Source organism: Takifugu rubripes, chromosome 11 (assembly GCF_901000725.2).
Source record: "Takifugu rubripes chromosome 11, fTakRub1.2, whole genome shotgun sequence".
Lineage (NCBI taxonomy): Eukaryota > Metazoa > Chordata > Actinopteri > Tetraodontiformes > Tetraodontidae > Takifugu > Takifugu rubripes.
In genome coordinates, this window is record NC_042295.1 from 11,614,694 (window position 1) to 11,632,743 (window position 18,050).

The 18,050-nt window shown below is 40.6% G+C and overlaps 6 protein-coding genes across 6 annotated transcripts; all 6 read right to left on the reverse strand.

Annotated features, from left to right (window-relative positions):
* Positions 1 to 489: 489 nt before the first annotated feature.
* On the reverse strand, positions 490 to 1,931 carry LOC101070261 (odorant receptor 131-2-like). Its single transcript, XM_003979910.3, has one exon. It carries the CDS (start codon positions 1,929 to 1,931, stop codon positions 999 to 1,001), a length of 933 nt encoding a protein of 310 aa, XP_003979959.3. The 3' UTR covers positions 490 to 998.
* A 1,093-nt stretch (positions 1,932 to 3,024) lies between these two features.
* On the reverse strand, positions 3,025 to 4,655 carry LOC115251452 (odorant receptor 131-2-like). Its single transcript, XM_029843787.1, has 2 exons — positions 4,558 to 4,655; positions 3,025 to 4,467 (listed from the first exon to the last, which is right to left on the reverse strand). Exon 2 carries the CDS (start codon positions 4,445 to 4,447, stop codon positions 3,515 to 3,517), a length of 933 nt encoding a protein of 310 aa, XP_029699647.1. The 5' UTR covers positions 4,448 to 4,467; positions 4,558 to 4,655; the 3' UTR covers positions 3,025 to 3,514.
* Positions 4,656 to 6,415: 1,760 nt separating this feature from the next.
* On the reverse strand, positions 6,416 to 7,348 carry LOC115251541 (odorant receptor 131-2-like). The gene has a single exon (XM_029844151.1). It carries the CDS (start codon positions 7,346 to 7,348, stop codon positions 6,416 to 6,418), a length of 933 nt encoding a protein of 310 aa, XP_029700011.1.
* A 1,576-nt stretch (positions 7,349 to 8,924) lies between these two features.
* Positions 8,925 to 12,228, reverse strand: LOC115251542 (odorant receptor 131-2-like). Its single transcript, XM_029844152.1, has 2 exons — positions 12,024 to 12,228; positions 8,925 to 9,883 (listed from the first exon to the last, which is right to left on the reverse strand). Exons 1-2 carry the CDS (start codon positions 12,226 to 12,228, stop codon positions 8,925 to 8,927), a joined length of 1,164 nt encoding a protein of 387 aa, XP_029700012.1.
* Positions 12,229 to 13,018: 790 nt separating this feature from the next.
* On the reverse strand, positions 13,019 to 14,932 carry LOC115251454 (odorant receptor 131-2-like). The gene is made up of 3 exons (XM_029843789.1): positions 14,901 to 14,932; positions 14,254 to 14,810; positions 13,019 to 13,457 (listed from the first exon to the last, which is right to left on the reverse strand). The coding sequence occupies exons 2-3, from the start codon at positions 14,788 to 14,790 to the stop codon at positions 13,062 to 13,064; spliced, it is 933 nt and encodes a 310-aa protein (XP_029699649.1). The 5' UTR covers positions 14,791 to 14,810; positions 14,901 to 14,932; the 3' UTR covers positions 13,019 to 13,061.
* Positions 14,933 to 15,892: 960 nt separating this feature from the next.
* Positions 15,893 to 17,307, reverse strand: LOC115251543 (odorant receptor 131-2-like). Its single transcript, XM_029844153.1, has one exon. The coding sequence runs from the start codon at positions 17,305 to 17,307 to the stop codon at positions 16,375 to 16,377; it is 933 nt and encodes a 310-aa protein (XP_029700013.1). The 3' UTR covers positions 15,893 to 16,374.
* Between the last annotated feature and the right edge of the window lie 743 nt (positions 17,308 to 18,050).

Here is an 18,050-nt window from a genome sequence, read left to right on the forward strand (position 1 = left end):
GGACAACCTACCTGCTTTCTGCCCCTGACTACGACTTCTGCCTCAGCGTCTCTGGTTCCTGTCTGCTCACTTGGTTTAGACTTCTCCGCCCGGCCCCGACTTCGCTGCTGCTCGTCCCACTTCCCGAGCCTGCAACCCATAGACTTTGTGCGGGCCCAGAGCCTGAAGAACGGACTATTTCCTGTGTTTCCTTGTCTGCCTGAGTTCCTGTTTGCCCGTGTGTTAATAAAAGTCATTACTACGGTCCAGCTTTCCAGAATGCTAAAAGGGCTGGTTATGATTCCCAACATCATAACAAAGACGGCTGGCACGGTCCAGACATTTCAAATATTCCCCATGTTCGAATAATTGTTGCTCATTTAGGAAACATTTCAACCACACTTCCTGTTTTTCCACCATATCAAATACCCACTTGTTCAATACATTTCCAGCAAATAAGACCAATATGCACAAAACATCTGGTATCATATTTATTAGTATCAGGGTGAAGTGTATAATTTCAATCCATTCTGAAAATAAACAATGACATCCCATTCACACATGGTGTGGGGGCGGAAAGTAAAATAAAACAACAAAATGCCACCTGATGAGTTTCTGAAAGTTAGAGGACAGAATGTGAATGTTGGAAGACACAGCATTACCAACAAGGAAACTTTGGCAGGAATATAATACATTCAAAATAAACACATCAGATTAAGTCACATAGAAAAAAAGTCCAAATAAAACAACTGTAAACTATTCATTCCAAATCTATTACTTGATATATTTTTCTAATTTTCAATTTATAACAAAAAAATCAAACTAGCACAAAGATAGATCTTGAATTTGATTTTATGAAAATGGGTGTTTGTTGCCGTCAGGAAGGAAAATGTACCAAAAAGCTGATTATGACAAGAGGGCTTAAATGAAGAAATCCCCTAAAATTCTGCCTTTCTAAATCAATCAAGTGATGTAAATATGCATCGAACAGGTAAGATGAGTTTGACACTCATCAGTAATCAAGTAAATCCAATCTTTTTTTTGTACAAGCCACACAGAGCCAAATATTTTAAAGCATTTAAAAACTTCTCATCCCTCAGACCGTAGATGAGAGGACTCAGACACCTCGGAGCCAGAATGAAAGTCACGTAGTCAACGTATCTGACATTAATATACAATAATAGATCTATTTTGATAATAGCAGATTCTATAAACGGACACCACAGCTGGATGAGGCAGAGCAGCAGCTGGAAAGCATGAAGGATCACCGTACTGAGCCCCTTCCATGTTGACTTTTTGTTCTCTCCTGATGCAGCTTTGGCAACTTTCATAATTTTCACATAAGAGAAAGTGATGGTGATGGACATGATGAAGAAGTAAAACTGATATACAGCAAATTTAAAGTGATTCTGCCAGGGGATGGAGACAAACATCTCCATGGAGCAAAGCTTGTGCTGTGTATACACAGAACTGGAGGCTGCTGCAATGAAGGTGGATAGAATGATGAAGCAGGGCACACTGCTGACAGTAAGGATGATCAGGATACATTTCTGAGTGTTGTGCAGGGAGCAAAGCTCCGGGTGCCGTAAAGGCAGGCAAATGGCCACGTATCGCTCCAGCGTCATTGCTGTCAGAGTGACCGGCGTGACAAACACAGACAGGCACACAATCAGGTAAAAAATGATGCACAGGCTGATTTGCATAGTGAAATAGATGGTATACAAAATCAGGAGAAGGTCAGATAGGATTAAAAATAAACTGTCAGACACAAGAGTGATAAGAAACAGAATGTAACGCATGGTTGAGAGAAAGACCTGGTTTGAGAAGACAGTTGCGATCAGAAGCAGGTTGATCGTGAAGAAAATCGACACAATGAACTGTGTAATAATGAGCTGCTTGTAGATTCGAGCTCGCAGGGAGACGCCTCCAGCCACTGAAGCATTATCTGACATTCTGATTCTGCACAAGAAATCTGTAAATGGGAGGAAATATTACACCTATTTAAACAGTGAAATCATGCTGCATGGTTTGAGTCAAAGGTCATTCAGGTCTGCCTGCTTACCAAATCATCCCTGCAGTGTGTGTCCACATCCTGCTGGTCTGCAGGAGACTGACTAAGAGTGTGTCTGAAGACTTTATACAGTAGAAACGACTCACGTCATCACCATCAGCACCATTATAGAACATGTAACTCAACAGAATCTGTTTTCCTGAGTCATCTGTTGTGAGCATTTGCTTTAGATGTTATCTTTCACGACACAGAAAAACATCAATCATTTGTTTCACCACAACTTGAAGGTCGTACCAGTGATCCTCAGCTGAGACAAAACTTCAGGGTTCGTGAATTTTCACAATGGCTCAAAATATGATGAAGTTCTCTGCCTGAGCAAAATAATCCCTGAGTTTTATGTATGTAAATGTAGAAGTTAATGCCAGAATGTTGCTCCTCTGTGTTTCTACAGGAGCCTTGAGCGGACAAACAGCCGCAAATATGACGATTAAAGAAGCAGTATGTAAGAAATCTGTTTAAAGAAATCATACAATGGTCCAAATATGTCAACAAACATTAAGGAAAAATGTTAATTTCAAATACTTATGTGACTGACAACAATAGCCTCTTTTCAAAAGTCAAGTGTCAGCCTGTAAATAATGGCAATGTTTACATTTTGTGTTTTGTTCCGTTTCCCGGCACCGATCGATCAAGCACAAAGTGTTTCAGCATCCAGGTGACCAGTTCCCACCGAGCTTCTGCTACAAATGTTTCGAGTCACAAATGTCTGTGGTTATTACTGCTAAAAGTGCTGGTTATGATTCCCAACAACATCGTAACAAAGACGGCTGGCACGGTCCAGACATTTCAAATATTCCCCACATTCGAATAATTGTTGCTCATTCAGGAAACATTTCAACCACACTTCTTTTTTTCCACCATATCAAATACCCACTTGTTCAATACATTTCCAGCAAATAAGACCAATATGCACAAAACATCTGGTATCATATTTATTAGTATCAGGGTGAAGGTTACAATTTCAATCTATTCTGAAAGTAAACAAACAATGACATCCCATTCACACATGGTGTGGGGGCAGAAAGCAAAATAAAACAACAAAATGCCACCTGATGAGTTTCTGAAAGTTAGAGGACAGAATGTGAATGTTGGAAGACACAGCATTACCAACAAGGAAACTTTGGCAGGAATATAATACATTCAAAATAAACACATCAGATTAAGTCACATAGAAAAAAAGTCCAAATAAAACAACTGTAAACTATTCATTCCAAATCTATTACTTGATATATTTTTCTACTTTTCAATTTGTAACAAAAAGATCAAACTAGGACAAAGATAGATCTTGAATTTGATTTTATGAAAATGGGTGTTTGTTGCCGTCAGGAAGGAAAATGTACCACAAAGCTGATAATGACAAGAGAGCTTAAATGAAGAAATCCCCTAAAATTCTGCCTTTCTAAATCAGTCAAGTGATGTAAATATGCATCGAACAGGTAAGATGAGTTTGACACTCATCAGTAATCAAGTAAATCCAATCTTTTTTTTGTACAAGCCACACAGAGCCAAATATTTCAAAGCATTTAAAAACTTCTCATCCCTCAGACCGTAGATGAGAGGACTCAGACACCTCGGAGCCAGAATGAAACTCACGTAGTTAAAGTATCTGACATTAATATACAATAATAGATCTATTTTGACAATAGCAGATTCTATAAACGGACACCACAGCTGGATGAGGCAGAGCAGCAGCTGGAAAGCATGAAGGATCACCGTCCTGAGCCCCTTCCATGTTGACTTCTTGTCCTCTCCTGATGCAGCTTTGGCAACTTTCATAATTTTCACATAAGAGAAAGTGATGGTGATGGACATGATGAAGAAGTAAAACTGATATACAGCAAATTTAAAGTGATTCTGCCAGGGGAGGGAGACAAACATCTCCATGGAGCAGCGCTTGTGCTGTGTATACACAGAACTGGAGGCTGCTGCAATGAAGGTGGATAGAATGATGAAGCAGGGCACACTGCTGACAGTAAGGATGATCAGGATACATTTCTGAGTGTTGTGCAGGGAGCAAAGCTCCGGGTGCCGTAAAGGCAGGCAAATGGCCACGTACCGCTCCAGCGTCATTGCTGTCAGAGTGACCGGCGTGACAAACATACACTGACACACAATCAGGTAGAAAATGATGCACAGGCTGACTTGCATAGTGAAATAGATGTTATACAAAATCAGGAGAAGGTCAGATAGGATTAAAAATACACTGTCAGACACAAGAGTGATAAGAAACAGAATGTAACGCATGGTTGAGAGAAAGACCTGGTTTGAGAAGACAGTTGCGATCAGAAGCAGGTTGATCATAAAGAAAATTGACACAATGAGCTGTGTAATAATGATCTGCTCGAAGATTCGAGCTTGCAGGGAGACGCCTCCAGCCACTGAAGCATTATCTGACATTCTGATTCTGCACAAGAAATCTGTAAATGGGAGGAAATATTACGCCTATTTAAACAGTGAAATCATGCTGCATGGTTCGAATCAAAAGTCATTCAGGTCTGCCTGCTTACCAAATCATCCCTGCAGTGTGTGTCCACATCCTGCTGGTCTGCAGGAGACTGACTGAGAGTGTGTGTCTGAAGACTTTATACAGTAGAAACGACTCACGTCATCACCATCAGCACCATTATAGAAAGTGTAACTCAACAGAATCTGTTTTCCTGAGTCATCTGTTGTGAGCAGATGCTTTACATGTTATCTTTCACGACACAGAAAAACATCAATCTTTTGTTGCACCACAACTTGAAGGTCGTACCAGTGATCCTCAGCTGAGACAAAACTTCAGGTTTCGTGAATTTTCAGGATGGCTCAAAATATGAAGTTCTCTGCCTGAGCAAAATAATCCCCGAATTTTATGTATGTAAATGTAGAAGTGAATGCCAGAATGTTGCTCCCCTGTGTTTCTACAGGAGCCTTGAGCGGACAAACAGCTGCAAATATGACGTTTAAAGAAGCAGTATGTAAGAAATCTGTTTAAAGAAATCATACAATGGCCCAAATATGTCAACAAACATTAAGGAAAAATGTTAATTTCAAATACTTATGTGACTGACAACAATAGCCTCTTTTCAAAAGTCAAGTGTCAGCCTTTAAATAATGGCAATGTTTACATTTTGTGTTTTGTTCTGTTTCCCAGCACCGATCGATCAAGCACAAAGTGTTTCAGCATCCAGGTGACCAGTTCCCACCGAGCTTCTGCTACAAATGTTTCGAGTCACAAATGTCTGTGGTTATTAATGCTAAAAGTGCTGGTTATGATTCTCAACAACATCGTAACAAAGACGGCTGGCACGGTCCAGACATTTCAAATATTCCCCACTTTTGAATAATTGTTGCTCATTTAGGAAACATTTCAACCACACTTCCTGTTTTTCCACCATATCAAATACCCACTTGTTCAATACATTTCCAGCAAATAAGACCAATATGCACAAAACATCTGGTATCATATTTATTAGTATCAGGGTGAAGTGTACAATTTCAATCCATTCTGAAAATAAACAAACAATGACATCCCATTCACACATGGTGTGGGGGCGGAAAGTAAAATAAAACAAAATGCTACCTGATGAGTTTCTGAAAGTTAGAGGACAGAATGTTAATGTTGGAAGACACAGCATTACCAACAAGGAAACTTTGGCAGGAATATAATACATTCAAAATAAACACATCAGATTAAGTCACATAGAAAAAAAGTCCAAATAAAACAACTGTAAACTCACTCACTCACGCTTGTTCCTCCACTGAGGGTCGCGGGGGGACTGGAGCCTATCCCAGCACAATGGGCGGAGGCAGGGTACACCCTGGACTGGACGCCAGTCAATCGCAGGGCTAACACATACAGACAAACAACCATTCTCTCTCACACTCACACCTACGGGCAATTTAGAGTTTCCAAGTAGCCTAATCCCCAATCATGCATGTCTTTGGAGTATGGGAGGAAGCCGGAGTACCCGGAGAGAACCCACGCAGGCACAGGGAGAACATGCAAACTCCACACAGAAAGTCCCCAGCCTCAGTCCCAACCGGGGATCGAACCCAGGGCCTTCTTGCTGTGAGACCACAGTGCTAACCACCACACCACCGCGCTGCCCCCAACTGTAAACTATTCATTCCAAATCTATTACTTGATATATTTTTCTAATTTTCAATTGATAACAAAAAAATCAAACTAACACAAAGATAGATCTTGAATTTGATTTTATGAAAATGGGTGTTTGTTGCCGTCAGGAAGGAAAATGTACCACAAAGGTGATAATGACAAGAGAGCTTAAATGAAGAAATCCCCTAAAATTCTGCCTTTCTAAATCAATCAAGTGATATAAATATGCATCGAACAGGTAAGATGAGTTTGACACTCATCAGTAATCAAGTAAATCCAGTCTTTTTTTTGTACAAGCCACATAGAGCCAAATATTTCAAAGCATTTAAAAACTTCTCATCCCTCAGACCGTAGATGAGAGGACTCAGACACCTCGGAGCCAGAATGAAAGTCACGTAGTTAAAGTATCTGACATTAATATACAATAATAGATCTATTTTGATAATAGCAGATTCTATAAACGGACACCACAGCTGGATGAGGCAGAGCAGCAGCTGGAAAGCATGAAGGATCACCGTACTGAGCCCCTTCCATGTTGACTTTTTGTTCTCTCCTGATGCAGCTTTGGCAACTATCATAATTTTCACATAAGAGAAAGTGATGGTGATGGACATGATGAAGAAGTAAAACTGAAATAGAGCAAATTTAAAGTGATTCTGCCAGGGGATGGAGACAAACATCTCCATGGAGCAGCGCTTGTGCTGTGTATACACAGAACTGGAGGTTGCTGCAATGAAGGTGGATAGAATGATGAAGCAGGGCACACTGCTGACAGTAAGGATGATCAGGATACATTTCTGAGTGTTGTGCAGGGAGCAAAGCTCCGGGTGCCGTAAAGGCAGGCAAATGGCCACGTACCGCTCCAGCGTCATTGCTGTCAGAGTGACCGGCGTGACAAACGCACACAGAGACACAATCAGGTAGAAAACGATGCACAGGCTGACTTCAATGGTGAAATAAGTGGAATGCAGAATCAAGAGAAGGTTAGCTATGATTAAAAGAATGCTGTCAGACACAAGAGTGATAACAAACAGAATGTAACGCATGGTTGAGAGAAAGACATGGTTTGAGAAGACAGTTGCGATCAGAAGCAGGTTGATCATAAAGAAAATTGACACAATGAGCTGTGTAATAATGATCTTCTCGAAGATTTGAACTTGCAGGGAGACGCCTCCAGCCACTGAAGCATTATCTGACATTCTGATTCTGCACAAGAAATCTGTAAATGGGAGGAAATACTACACCTATTTAAACAGTGAAATCATGCTGCATGGTTCGAATCAAAAGTCATTCAGGTCTGCCTGCTTACCAAATCATCCCTGCAGTGTGTGTCCACATCCTGCTGGTCTGCAGGAGACTGACTGAGAGTGTGTGTCTGAAGACTTTATACAGTAGAAACGACTCACGTCATCACCATCAGCAACATTATAGAAAGTGTAACTCAACAGAATCTCTTTTCCTGAGTCATCTGTTGTGAGCAGATGTTTTAGATGTTATCTTTCATGACACAGAAAAACATCAATCATTTGTTTCACCACAACTTGAAGGTCGTACCAGTGATCCTCAGCTGAGACAAAACTTCGGGGTTCGGGAATTTTCACGATGGCTCAAAATATGATGAAGTTCTCTGCCTGAGCGAAATAATCCCCGAGTTTTATGTATGTAAATGTAGAAGTGAATGCCAGAATGTTGCTCCTCTGTGTTTCTACAGGAGCCTTGAGCGGACAAACAGCTGCAAATATGATGTTTAAAGAAGCAGTATGTAAGAAATCTGTTTAAAGCAATCATACAATGGCCCAAATATGTCAACAAACATTAAGGAAAAATGTTAATTTCAAATACTTATGTGACTGACAACAATAGCCTCTTTTCAAAAGTCAAGTGTCAGCCTGTAAATAATGGCAATGTTTACATTTTGTGTTTTGTTCTGTTTCCCAGCACCGATCGATCAAGCACAAAGTGTTTCAGCATCCAGGTGACCAGTTCCCACCGAGCTTCTGCTACAAATGTTTCGAGTCACAAATGTCTGTGGTTATTACTGCTAAAAGTGCTGGTTATGATTCCCAACAACATCGTAACAAAGACCGCTGGCACGGTCCAGACATTTCAAATATTCCCCACATTCGAATAATTGTTGCTCATTTAGGAAACATTTCAACCACACTTCCTGTTTTTCCACCATATCAAATACCCACTTGTTCAATACATTTCCAGCAAATAAGACCAATATGCACAAAACATCTGGTATCATATTTATTAGTATCAGGGTGAAGGTTACAATTTCAATCCATTCTGAAAATAAACAAACAATGACATCCCATTCACACATGGTGTGGGGGCAGAAAGCAAAATAAAACAAAATGCCACCTGATGAGTTTCTGAAAGTTAGAGGACAGAATGTGAATGTTGGAAGACACAGCATTACCAACAAGGAAACTTTGGCAGGAATATAATACATTCAAAATAAACACATCAGATTAAGTCACATAGAAAAAAAGTCCAAATAAAACAACTGTAAACTATTCATTCCAAATCTATTACTTGATATATTTTTCTAATTTTCAATTTATAACAAAAAAATCAAACTACGACAACGATAGATCTTGAATTTGATTTTATGAAAATGGGTGTCTGTTGCCGTCAGGAAGGAAAATGTACCACAAAGCTGATTATGACAAGAGAGCTTAAATGAAGAAATCCCCTAAAATTCTGCCTTTATAAATCAATCAAGTGATGTAAATATGCATCAAACAGGTAAGATGAGTTTGACACTCATCAGTAATCAAGTAAATCCAATCTTTTTTTGTACAAGCCACACAGAGCCAAATATTTCAAAGCATTTAAAAACTTCTCATCCCTCAGACCGTAGATGAGAGGACTCAGACACCTCGGAGACAGAATGAAAGTCACGTAGTTAAAGTATCTGACATTAACATACAATAATAGATCTATTTTGATAATAGCAGATTCTATAAACGGACACCACAGCTGGATGAGGCAGAGCAGCAGCTGGAAAGCATGAAGGATCACCGTACTGAGCCCCTTCCATGTTGACTTTTTGTTCTCTCCTGATGCAGCTTTGGCAACTTTCATAATTTTCACATAAGAGAAAGTGATGGTGATGGACATGATGAAGAAGTAAAACTGATATACAGCAAATTTAAAGTGATTCTGCCAGGGGATGGAGACAAACATCTCCATAGAGCAAAGCTTGTGCTGTGTATACACAGAACTGGAGGCTGCTGCAATGAAGGTGGATAGAATGATGAAGCAGGGCACACTGCTGACAGTAAGGATGATCAGGATACATTTCTGAGTGTTGTGCAGGGAGCAAAGCTCCGGGTGCCGTAAAGGCAGGCAAATGGCCACGTACCGCTCCAGCGTCATTGCTGTCAGAGTGACCGGCGTGACAAACATACACTGACACACAATCAGGTAGAAAATGATGCACAGGCTGACTTGCATGGTGAAATAGATGCTATACAAAAGCAGGAGAAGGTCAGATAGGATTAAAAATACACTGTCAGACACAAGAGTGATAAGAAACAGAATGTAACGCATGGTTGAGAGAAAGACCTGGTTTGAGAAGACAGTTGCGATCAGAAGCAGGTTGATCATAAAGAAAATTGACACAATGAGCTGTGTAATAATGATCTGCTCGAAGATTCGAGCTCGCAGGGAGACGCCTCCAGCCACTGAAGCATTATCTGACATTCTGATTCTGCACAAGAAATCTGTAAATGGGAGGAAATATTACGCCTATTTAAACAGTGAAATCATGCTGCATGGTTTGAGTCAAAGGTCATTCAGGTCTGCCTGCTTACCAAATCATCCCTGCAGTGTGTGTCCACATCCTGCTGGTCTGCAGGAGACTGACTGAGAGTGTGTGTCTGAAGACTTTATACAGTAGAAACGACTCACGTCATCACCATCAGCACCATTATAGAAAGTGTAACTCAACAGAATCTCTTTTCCTGAGTCATCTGTTGTGAGCAGATGCTTTACATGTTATCTTTCACGACACAGAAAAACGTCAATCATTTGTTGCACCACAACTTGAAGGTCGTACCAGTGATCCTCAGCTGAGACAAAACTTCAGGGTTCGTGAATTTTCAGGATGGCTCAAAATATGAAGTTCTCTGCCTGAGCAAAATAATCCCCGAATTTTATGTATGTAAATGTAGAAGTGAATGCCAGAATGTTGCTCCCCTGTGTTTCTACAGGAGCCTTGAGCGGACAAACAGCTGCAAATATGACGATTAAAGAAGCAGTATGTAAGAAATCTGTTTAAAGAAATCATACAATGGCCCAAATATGTCAACAAACATTAAGGAAAAATGTTAATTTCAAATACTTATGTGACTGACAACAATAGCCTCTTTTCAAAAGTCAAGTGTCAGCCTGTAAATAATGGCAATGTTTACATTTTGTGTTTTGTTCTGTTTCCCAGCACCGATCGATCAAGCACAAAGTGTTTCAGCATCCAGGTGTCCAGTTCCCACCGAGCTTCTGCTACAAATGTTTCGAGTCACAAATGTCTGTGGTTATTACTGCTAAAAGTGCTGGTTATGATTCCCAACAACATCGTAACAAAGACCGCTGGCACGGTCCAGACATTTCAAATATTCCCCACATTCGAATAATTGTTGCTCATTCAGGAAACATTTCAACCACACTTCCTGTTTTTCCACCATATCAAATACCCACTTGTTCAATACATTTCCAGCAAATAAGACCAATATGCACAAAACATCTGGTATCATATTTATTAGTATCAGGGTGAAGGTTACAATTTCAATCCATGCTGAAAATAAACAAACAATGACATCCCATTCACACATGGTGTGGGGGTGGAAAGTAAAATGAAACAACAAAATGCCACCTGATGAGTTTCTGAAAGTTAGAGGACAGAATGTTAATGTTGGAAGACACAGCATTACCAACAAGGAAACTTTGGCAGGAATATGATACATTCAAAATAAACACATCAGATTAAGTCACATAGAAAAAAAGTCCAAATAAAACAACTGTAAACTATTCATTCCAAATCAATTACTTGATATATTTTTCTACTTTTCAATTTATAACAAAAAGATCAAACTAGGACAAAGATAGATCTTGAATTTGATTTCATGAAAATGGGTGTTTGTTGCCGTCAGGAAGGAAAATGTACCACAAAGCTGATAATGACAAGAGAGCTTAACCCTTCTGTTTTCCTTATGTTCTGTATACACCCGTTGTCTTCGGGGTCAAAATGACCCGTCTTCACTAAACCCTCAATATAAGCAGCTTAATTAAATTTTAAACACCAAATTTCATCTTGCTTGAAGAAACAACTTGTCATTCACCACAAAATGTGTTAATACCTGAGTTTTCCCTCTTCACTTGTATTTCTATAGCTTAAGAAAAGGAAAAAATGTGCAAAAAGGAGTTTTGAATGCATTTTTAATCATCCCAATGACTCAGTTTCTGTCTTCTTTTTTTTCAGTGAACAATTTAAGACAATGTACAAAAATATGAAAAATATGAAATATGAAAAATAACATAACCCATTCAATTATTTAGCACATGTAGGGCAGTATGGAAGTGCACAGCTTCTGCAGATATATTTCTTACACTTGCAGCACACAGTATATGTTTTACAGTCTTTCTTTTGAGGGCAAAACTGACATCTCTTCCTCTTACTTGGCCCTGCTGGGGAAGTGGCTGTGGTAGCTGGATCCTCAGGCTGATCAGGAGCTCCTGCACTCTGAATAGCTTTTACAACTGCTGCTGAGGCTTCTGTGCGGGGGACATGCTTCCTTCTTTCAATGAGTGGAGTTACAAGTGCCTTTCCTAGCTGCTCCAGGAACAACCTCCTCTTGTTATACTTACGAGACATCCAGTTTGGGTTGGTCTCTCTCCAAATCACGAAGGCATTGTAGGAGGAAACATCAATGATGTTGTGGAAGATGACCAGGGGCCAGCGGGCAGTCATCCTTCTGCAGCTGTATGTTCTAATCACCTTATCTAGGTTGTCCACACCTCCTTTGTTGCGGTTGTAGTCCAGGATGATGACTGGCTTCTGAACATCTGACATTGTCTGTAGAGACAATGTCCCGGGCATGAGAGACAGCATACCTTGTGGGTCCTGGGGTCATCTTTATGACGTTTTCTTCTGCATGCCTGCCGTGTTGGTCATATTCTGTTGAGGACCATGTTATTTTGCCATTTTTTGAAAGGAAAGTCTCTCTTTCAGCTTCAGGGTTTTCTTCTTCTTCGGAAGACGATTCATCATGCTCTGGATTGTATTCCTCCCCATCTTCTACTTCTGATAAATCCTCCACTTCCTCTTCTGAATCAGAGCTGTCTTGTTGGACATCTGTAAAAATCAGCTCTAGAGCCTCTTCAGCATTGTAACGTGCACTCATGGTCGTAGCAGAGAGAGAACTCGGGGTCCTGTCATCTGCAGCACCTTTATATTCTCTCTGCAGTCTGTGGAAACACCACCTCTCTTTTGTTGTTTACGTCTGCTACTGATTGAGCTGAGACACATCTAAAACACTGTGACATTCTGTGGTGTGTAAATAACTCTGTGACCTTGATTTCTACTCTATTTGCCTCACGGGTCATTTTGACCCGAAGACCACATTTGTACTTTTTTTTGTACAGCTTACATGGAAATGTGAATAAAAGCAACATTTCACTTTTTCTACTGTTGGGGCCAATTGAGGAAAAGTCATAGAATTTCAAGTTAAAAAAATATCGTTTAGGGGATTTTTTGGGGGTTTTTAATGCAGTGGCGGGTCATTTTGACCCGAGGTCAACAGAAGGGTTAAATGAAGAAATCCCCTAAGATTCTGCCTTTCTAAATCAGTCAAGTGATGTAAATATGCATCGAACAGGTAAGATGAGTTTGACACTCATCAGTAATCAAGTAAATCCAATCTTTTTTTTGTACAAGCCACACAGAGCCAAATATTTCAAAGCATTTAAAAACTTCTCATCCCTCAGACCGTAGATGAGAGGACTCAGACACCTCGGAGCCAGAATGAAAGTCACGTAGTTAAAGTATCTGACATTAATATACAATAATAGATCTATTTTGATAATAGCAGATTCTATAAATGGACACCACAGCTGGATGAGGCAGAGCAGCAGCTGGAAAGCATGAAGGATCACCGTACTGAGCCCCTTCCTTGTTGACTTCTTGTTCTCTCCTGATGCAGCTTTGGCAACTTTCATAATTTTCACATAAGAGAAAGTGATGGTGATGGACATGATGAAGAAGTAAAACTGATATACAGCAAATTTAAAGTGATTCTGCCAGGGGATTCTGCCAGTGATTCTTGCCCCCCCTTGCCCTTATGGACTCCCCCGTCACCATCACGGACTCCTTCCGCTTCCTGGGCACCACCATCACCCGGGACCTTAAGTGGGAGCCAACCATCAGCTCCCTCATCAAGAAGGCCCAGCAAAGGATGTTCTTCCTACGGAAGCTGAGGAAGCTCAATCTGCCTCCCAGGATGTTGGCGCAGTTTTATACGGCCATCATCGAGTCCATCCTCACCTCCTCCATCACCGTGTGGTTTGCTGGTGCCACCGTCAGGGACAGACTGAGGCTGCAGCGCGTCGTGCGCGCTGCCGAGAAGGTGATCGGCTGCAGGCTCCCATCCATCCAGGACCTGTATATCTCCAGGACCCGGAGGTGTGCAGGTCGGATCACGGCCGACCCTTCCCACCCTGGTCACGGACTGTTTTCCCCCCTCCCCTCAGGCAGGAGACTACGGTCCATTCGGACCAGAACCTCCCGCTACACTAACAGCTTCTTCCCCTCTGCCATCAGGCTGCTGAACACCAAGTGACTTATCACTTAAGCACCATGTACAGCAGCCAGCCGGACTCATAAACAATACACTACTCCTCATGGACCTGCACTATTTCTCACCACTCACTATTTATGTAAATACTGTATATAAGTCTTATTTTATTTTATTTATCTTATTCTAGTGTGGTGTTGATGTCTAATGTTATGTTGAATGTCGCAGCGGCACACCACGACAAATTCCTAGTTTGTGTAATACTGTGTATTACATGTACAATGGCAATAAACCTTCTTCTGATTCTGGATGGAGACAAACATCCCCATGGAGCAGCGCTTGTGCTGTGTATACACAGAACTGGAGGCTGCTGCAATGAAGGTGGATAGAATGATGAAGCAGGGCACACTGCTGACAGTAAGGATGATCAGGATACATTTCTGAGTGTTGTGCAGGGAGCAAAGCTCCGGGTGCCGTAAAGGCAGGCAAATGGCCACGTACCGCTCCAGCGTCATTGCTGTCAGAGTGACCGGCGTGACAAACATACACTGACACACAATCAGGTAGAAAATGATGCACAGGCTGACTTGCATAGTGAAATAGATGTTATACAAAATCAGGAGAAGGTCAGATAGGATTAAAAATACACTGTCAGACACAAGAGTGATAAGAAACAGAATGTAACGCATGGTTGAGAGAAAGACCTGGTTTGAGAAGACAGTTGCGATCAGAAGCAGGTTGATCATAAAGAAAATTGACACAATGAGCTGTGTAATAATGATATGCTCGAAGATTCGAGCTCGCAGGGAGACGCCTCCAGCCACTGAAGCATTATCTGACATTCTGATTCTGCACAAGAAATCTGTAAATGGGAGGAAATATTACGCCTATTTAAACAGTGAAATCATGCTGCATGGTTCGAATCAAAAGTCATTCAGGTCTGCCTGCTTACCAAATCATCCCTGCAGTGTGTGTCCACATCCTGCTGGTCTGCAGGAGACTGACTGAGAGTGTGTCTGAAGACTTTATACAGTAGAAACGACTCACGTCATCACCATCAGCACCATTATAGAAAGTGTAACTCAACAGAATCTCTTTTCCTGAGTCATCTGTTGTGAGCAGATGCTTTACATGTTATCTTTCACGACACAGAAAAACATCAATCATTTGTTGCACCACAACTTGAAGGTCGTACCAGTGATCCTCAGCTGAGACAAAACTTCAGGGTTCGTGAATTTTCACAATGGCTCAAAATATGATGAAGTTCTCTGCCTGAGCGAAATAATCCCTGAGTTTTATGTATGTAAATGTAGAAGTTAATGCCAGAATGTTGCTCCCCTGTGTTTCTACAGGAGCCTTGAGCAGATAAACAGCCGCAAATATGACGATTAAAGAAGCAGTATGTAAGAAATCTGTTTAAAGAAATCATACAATGGCCCAAATATGTCAACAAACATCAAGGAAAAATGTTAATTTCAAATACTTATGTGACTGACAACATTAGCCTCTTTTCAAAAGTCAAGTGTCAGCCTGTAAATAATGGCAATGTTTACATTTTGTGTTTTGTTCTGTTTCCCAGCACCGATCGATCAAGCACAAAGTGTTTCAGCATCCAGGTGACCAGTTCCCACCGAGCTTCTGCTACAAATGTTTCGAGTCACAAATGTCTGTGGTTATTAATGCTAAAAGTGCTGGTTATGATTCCCAACAACATCGTAACAAAGACCGCTGGCACGGTCCAGACATTTCAAATATTCCCCACATTCGAATAATTGTTGCTCATTCAGGAAACATTTCAACCACACTTCCTGTTTTTCCACCATATCAAATACCCACTTGTTCAATACATTTCCAGCAAATAAGACCAATATGCACAAAACATCTGGTATCATATTTATTAGTATCAGGGTGAAGGTTACAATTTCAATCCATTCTGAAAGTAAACAAACAATGACATCCCATTCACACATGGTGTGGGGGCAGAAAGCAAAATAAAACAACAAAATGCCACCTGATGAGTTTCTGAAAGTTAGAGGACAGAATGTGAATGTTGGAAGACACAGCATTACCAACAAGGAAACTTTGGCAGGAATATGATACATTCAAAATAAACACATCAGATTAAGTCACATAGAAAAAAAGTCCAAATAAAACAACTGTAAACTATTCATTCCAAATCTATTACTTGATATATTTTTCTAATTTTCAATTTATAACAAAAAAAATCAAACTAACACAAAGATAGATCTTGAATTTGATTTTATGAAAATGGGTGTTTGTTGCCGTCAGGAAGGAAAATGTACCACAAAGCTGATTATGACAAGAGGGCTTAAATGAAGAAATCCCCTAAAATTCTGACTTTATAATGAATCAAGCGATGTAAATATGCATCGAACAGGTAAGATGAGTTTGACACTCATCAGTAATCAAGTAAATTCAATCTTTTTTTTGTACAAGCCACACAGAGCCAAATATTTCAAAGCATTTAAAAACTTCTCATCCCTCAGACCGTAGATGAGAGGACTCAGACACCTCGGAGCCAGAATGAAAGTCACGTAGTCAAAGTATCTGACATTAATATACAATAATAGATCTATTTTGATAATAGCAGATTCTATAAACGGACACCACAGCTGGATGAGGCAGAGCAGCAGCTGGAAAGCATGAAGGATCACCGTCCTGAGCCCCTTCCATGTTGACTTCTTGTTCTCTCCTGATGCAGCTTTGGCAACTTTCATAATTTTCACATAAGAGAAAGTGATGGTGATGGACATGATGAAGAAGTAAAACTGATATACAGCAAATTTAAAGTGATTCTGCCAGGGGATGGAGACAAACATCCCCATGGAGCAGCGCTTGTGCTGTGTATACACAGAACTGGAGGCTGCTGCAATGAAGGTGGATAGAATGATGAAGCAGGGCACACTGCTGACAGTAAGGATGATCAGGATACATTTCTGAGTGTTGTGCAGAGAGCAAAGCTCCGGGTGCCGTAAAGGCAGGCAAATGGCCACGTACCGCTCCAGCGTCATTGCTGTCAGAGTGACCGGCGTGACAAACATACACTGACACACAATCAGGTAGAAAATGATGCACAGGCTGACTTGCATAGTGAAATAGATGTTATACAAAATCAGGAGAAGGTCAGATAGGATTAAAAATACACTGTCAGACACAAGAGTGATAAGAAACAGAATGTAACGCATGGTTGAGAGAAAGACCTGGTTTGAGAAGACAGTTGCGATCAGAAGCAGGTTGATCATAAAGAAAATTGACACAATGAGCTGTGTAATAATGATCTGCTCGAAGATTCGAGCTCGCAGGGAGACGCCTCCAGCCACTGAAGCATTATCTGACATTCTGATTCTGCACAAGAAATCTGTAAATGGGAGGAAATATTACGCCTATTTAAACAGTGAAATCATGCTGCATGGTTCGAATCAAAAGTCATTCAGGTCTGCCTGCTTACCAAATCATCCCTGCAGTGTGTGTCCACATCCTGCTGGTCTGCAGGAGACTGACTGAGAGTGTGTGTCTGAAGACTTTATACAGTAGAAACGACTCACGTCATCACCATCAGCACCATTATAGAAAGTGTAACTCAACAGAATCTCTTTTCCTGATTCATCTGTTGTGAGCAGATGCTTTAGATGTTATCTTTCACGACACAGAAAAACATCAATCATTTGTTGCACCACAACTTGAAGGTCGTACCAGTGATCCTCAGCTGAGACAAAACTTCAGGGTTCGTGAATTTTCACAATGGCTCAAAATATGATGAAGTTCTCTGCCTGAGCGAAATAATCCCTGAGTTTTATGTATGTAAATGTAGAAGTTAATGCCAGAATGTTGCTCCCCTGTGTTTCTACAGGAGCCTTGAGCGGACAAACAGCCGCAAATATGACGATTAAAGAAGCAGTATGTAAGAAATCTGTTTAAAGAAATCATACAATGGCCCAAATATGTCAACAAACATTAAGGAAAAATGTTAATTTCAAATACTTATGTGACTGACAACAATAGCCTCTTTTCAAAAGTCAAGTGTCAGCCTGTAAATAATGGCAATGTTTACATTTTGTGTTTTGTTCTGTTTCCCAGCACC

What these genes read in the sequence shown, in the direction of transcription:
- LOC101070261 (XM_003979910.3), bottom strand. Translation starts at nt 1,931, where the DNA reads ATGTCAGATAATGCTTCAGTGGCTGGAGGCGTCTCCCTGCGAGCTCGA.
- LOC115251452 (XM_029843787.1), bottom strand. Translation starts at nt 4,447, where the DNA reads ATGTCAGATAATGCTTCAGTGGCTGGAGGCGTCTCCCTGCAAGCTCGA.
- LOC115251541 (XM_029844151.1), bottom strand. Translation starts at nt 7,348, where the DNA reads ATGTCAGATAATGCTTCAGTGGCTGGAGGCGTCTCCCTGCAAGTTCAA.
- LOC115251542 (XM_029844152.1), bottom strand. Translation starts at nt 12,228, where the DNA reads ATGTCAGATGTTCAGAAGCCAGTCATCATCCTGGACTACAACCGCAAC. An exon ending in CAACCCAAACTGGATGTCTC is followed by an intron (nt 9,884 to 12,023) that starts GTAAGTATAACA and finishes TCCCATTTACAG; the next exon opens with ATTTCTTGTGCAGAATCAGA.
- LOC115251454 (XM_029843789.1), bottom strand. Translation starts at nt 14,790, where the DNA reads ATGTCAGATAATGCTTCAGTGGCTGGAGGCGTCTCCCTGCGAGCTCGA. An exon ending in GGATGTTTGTCTCCATCCAG is followed by an intron (nt 13,458 to 14,253) that starts AATCAGAAGAAG and finishes GGCAGAATCCCC; the next exon opens with TGGCAGAATCACTTTAAATT.
- LOC115251543 (XM_029844153.1), bottom strand. Translation starts at nt 17,307, where the DNA reads ATGTCAGATAATGCTTCAGTGGCTGGAGGCGTCTCCCTGCGAGCTCGA.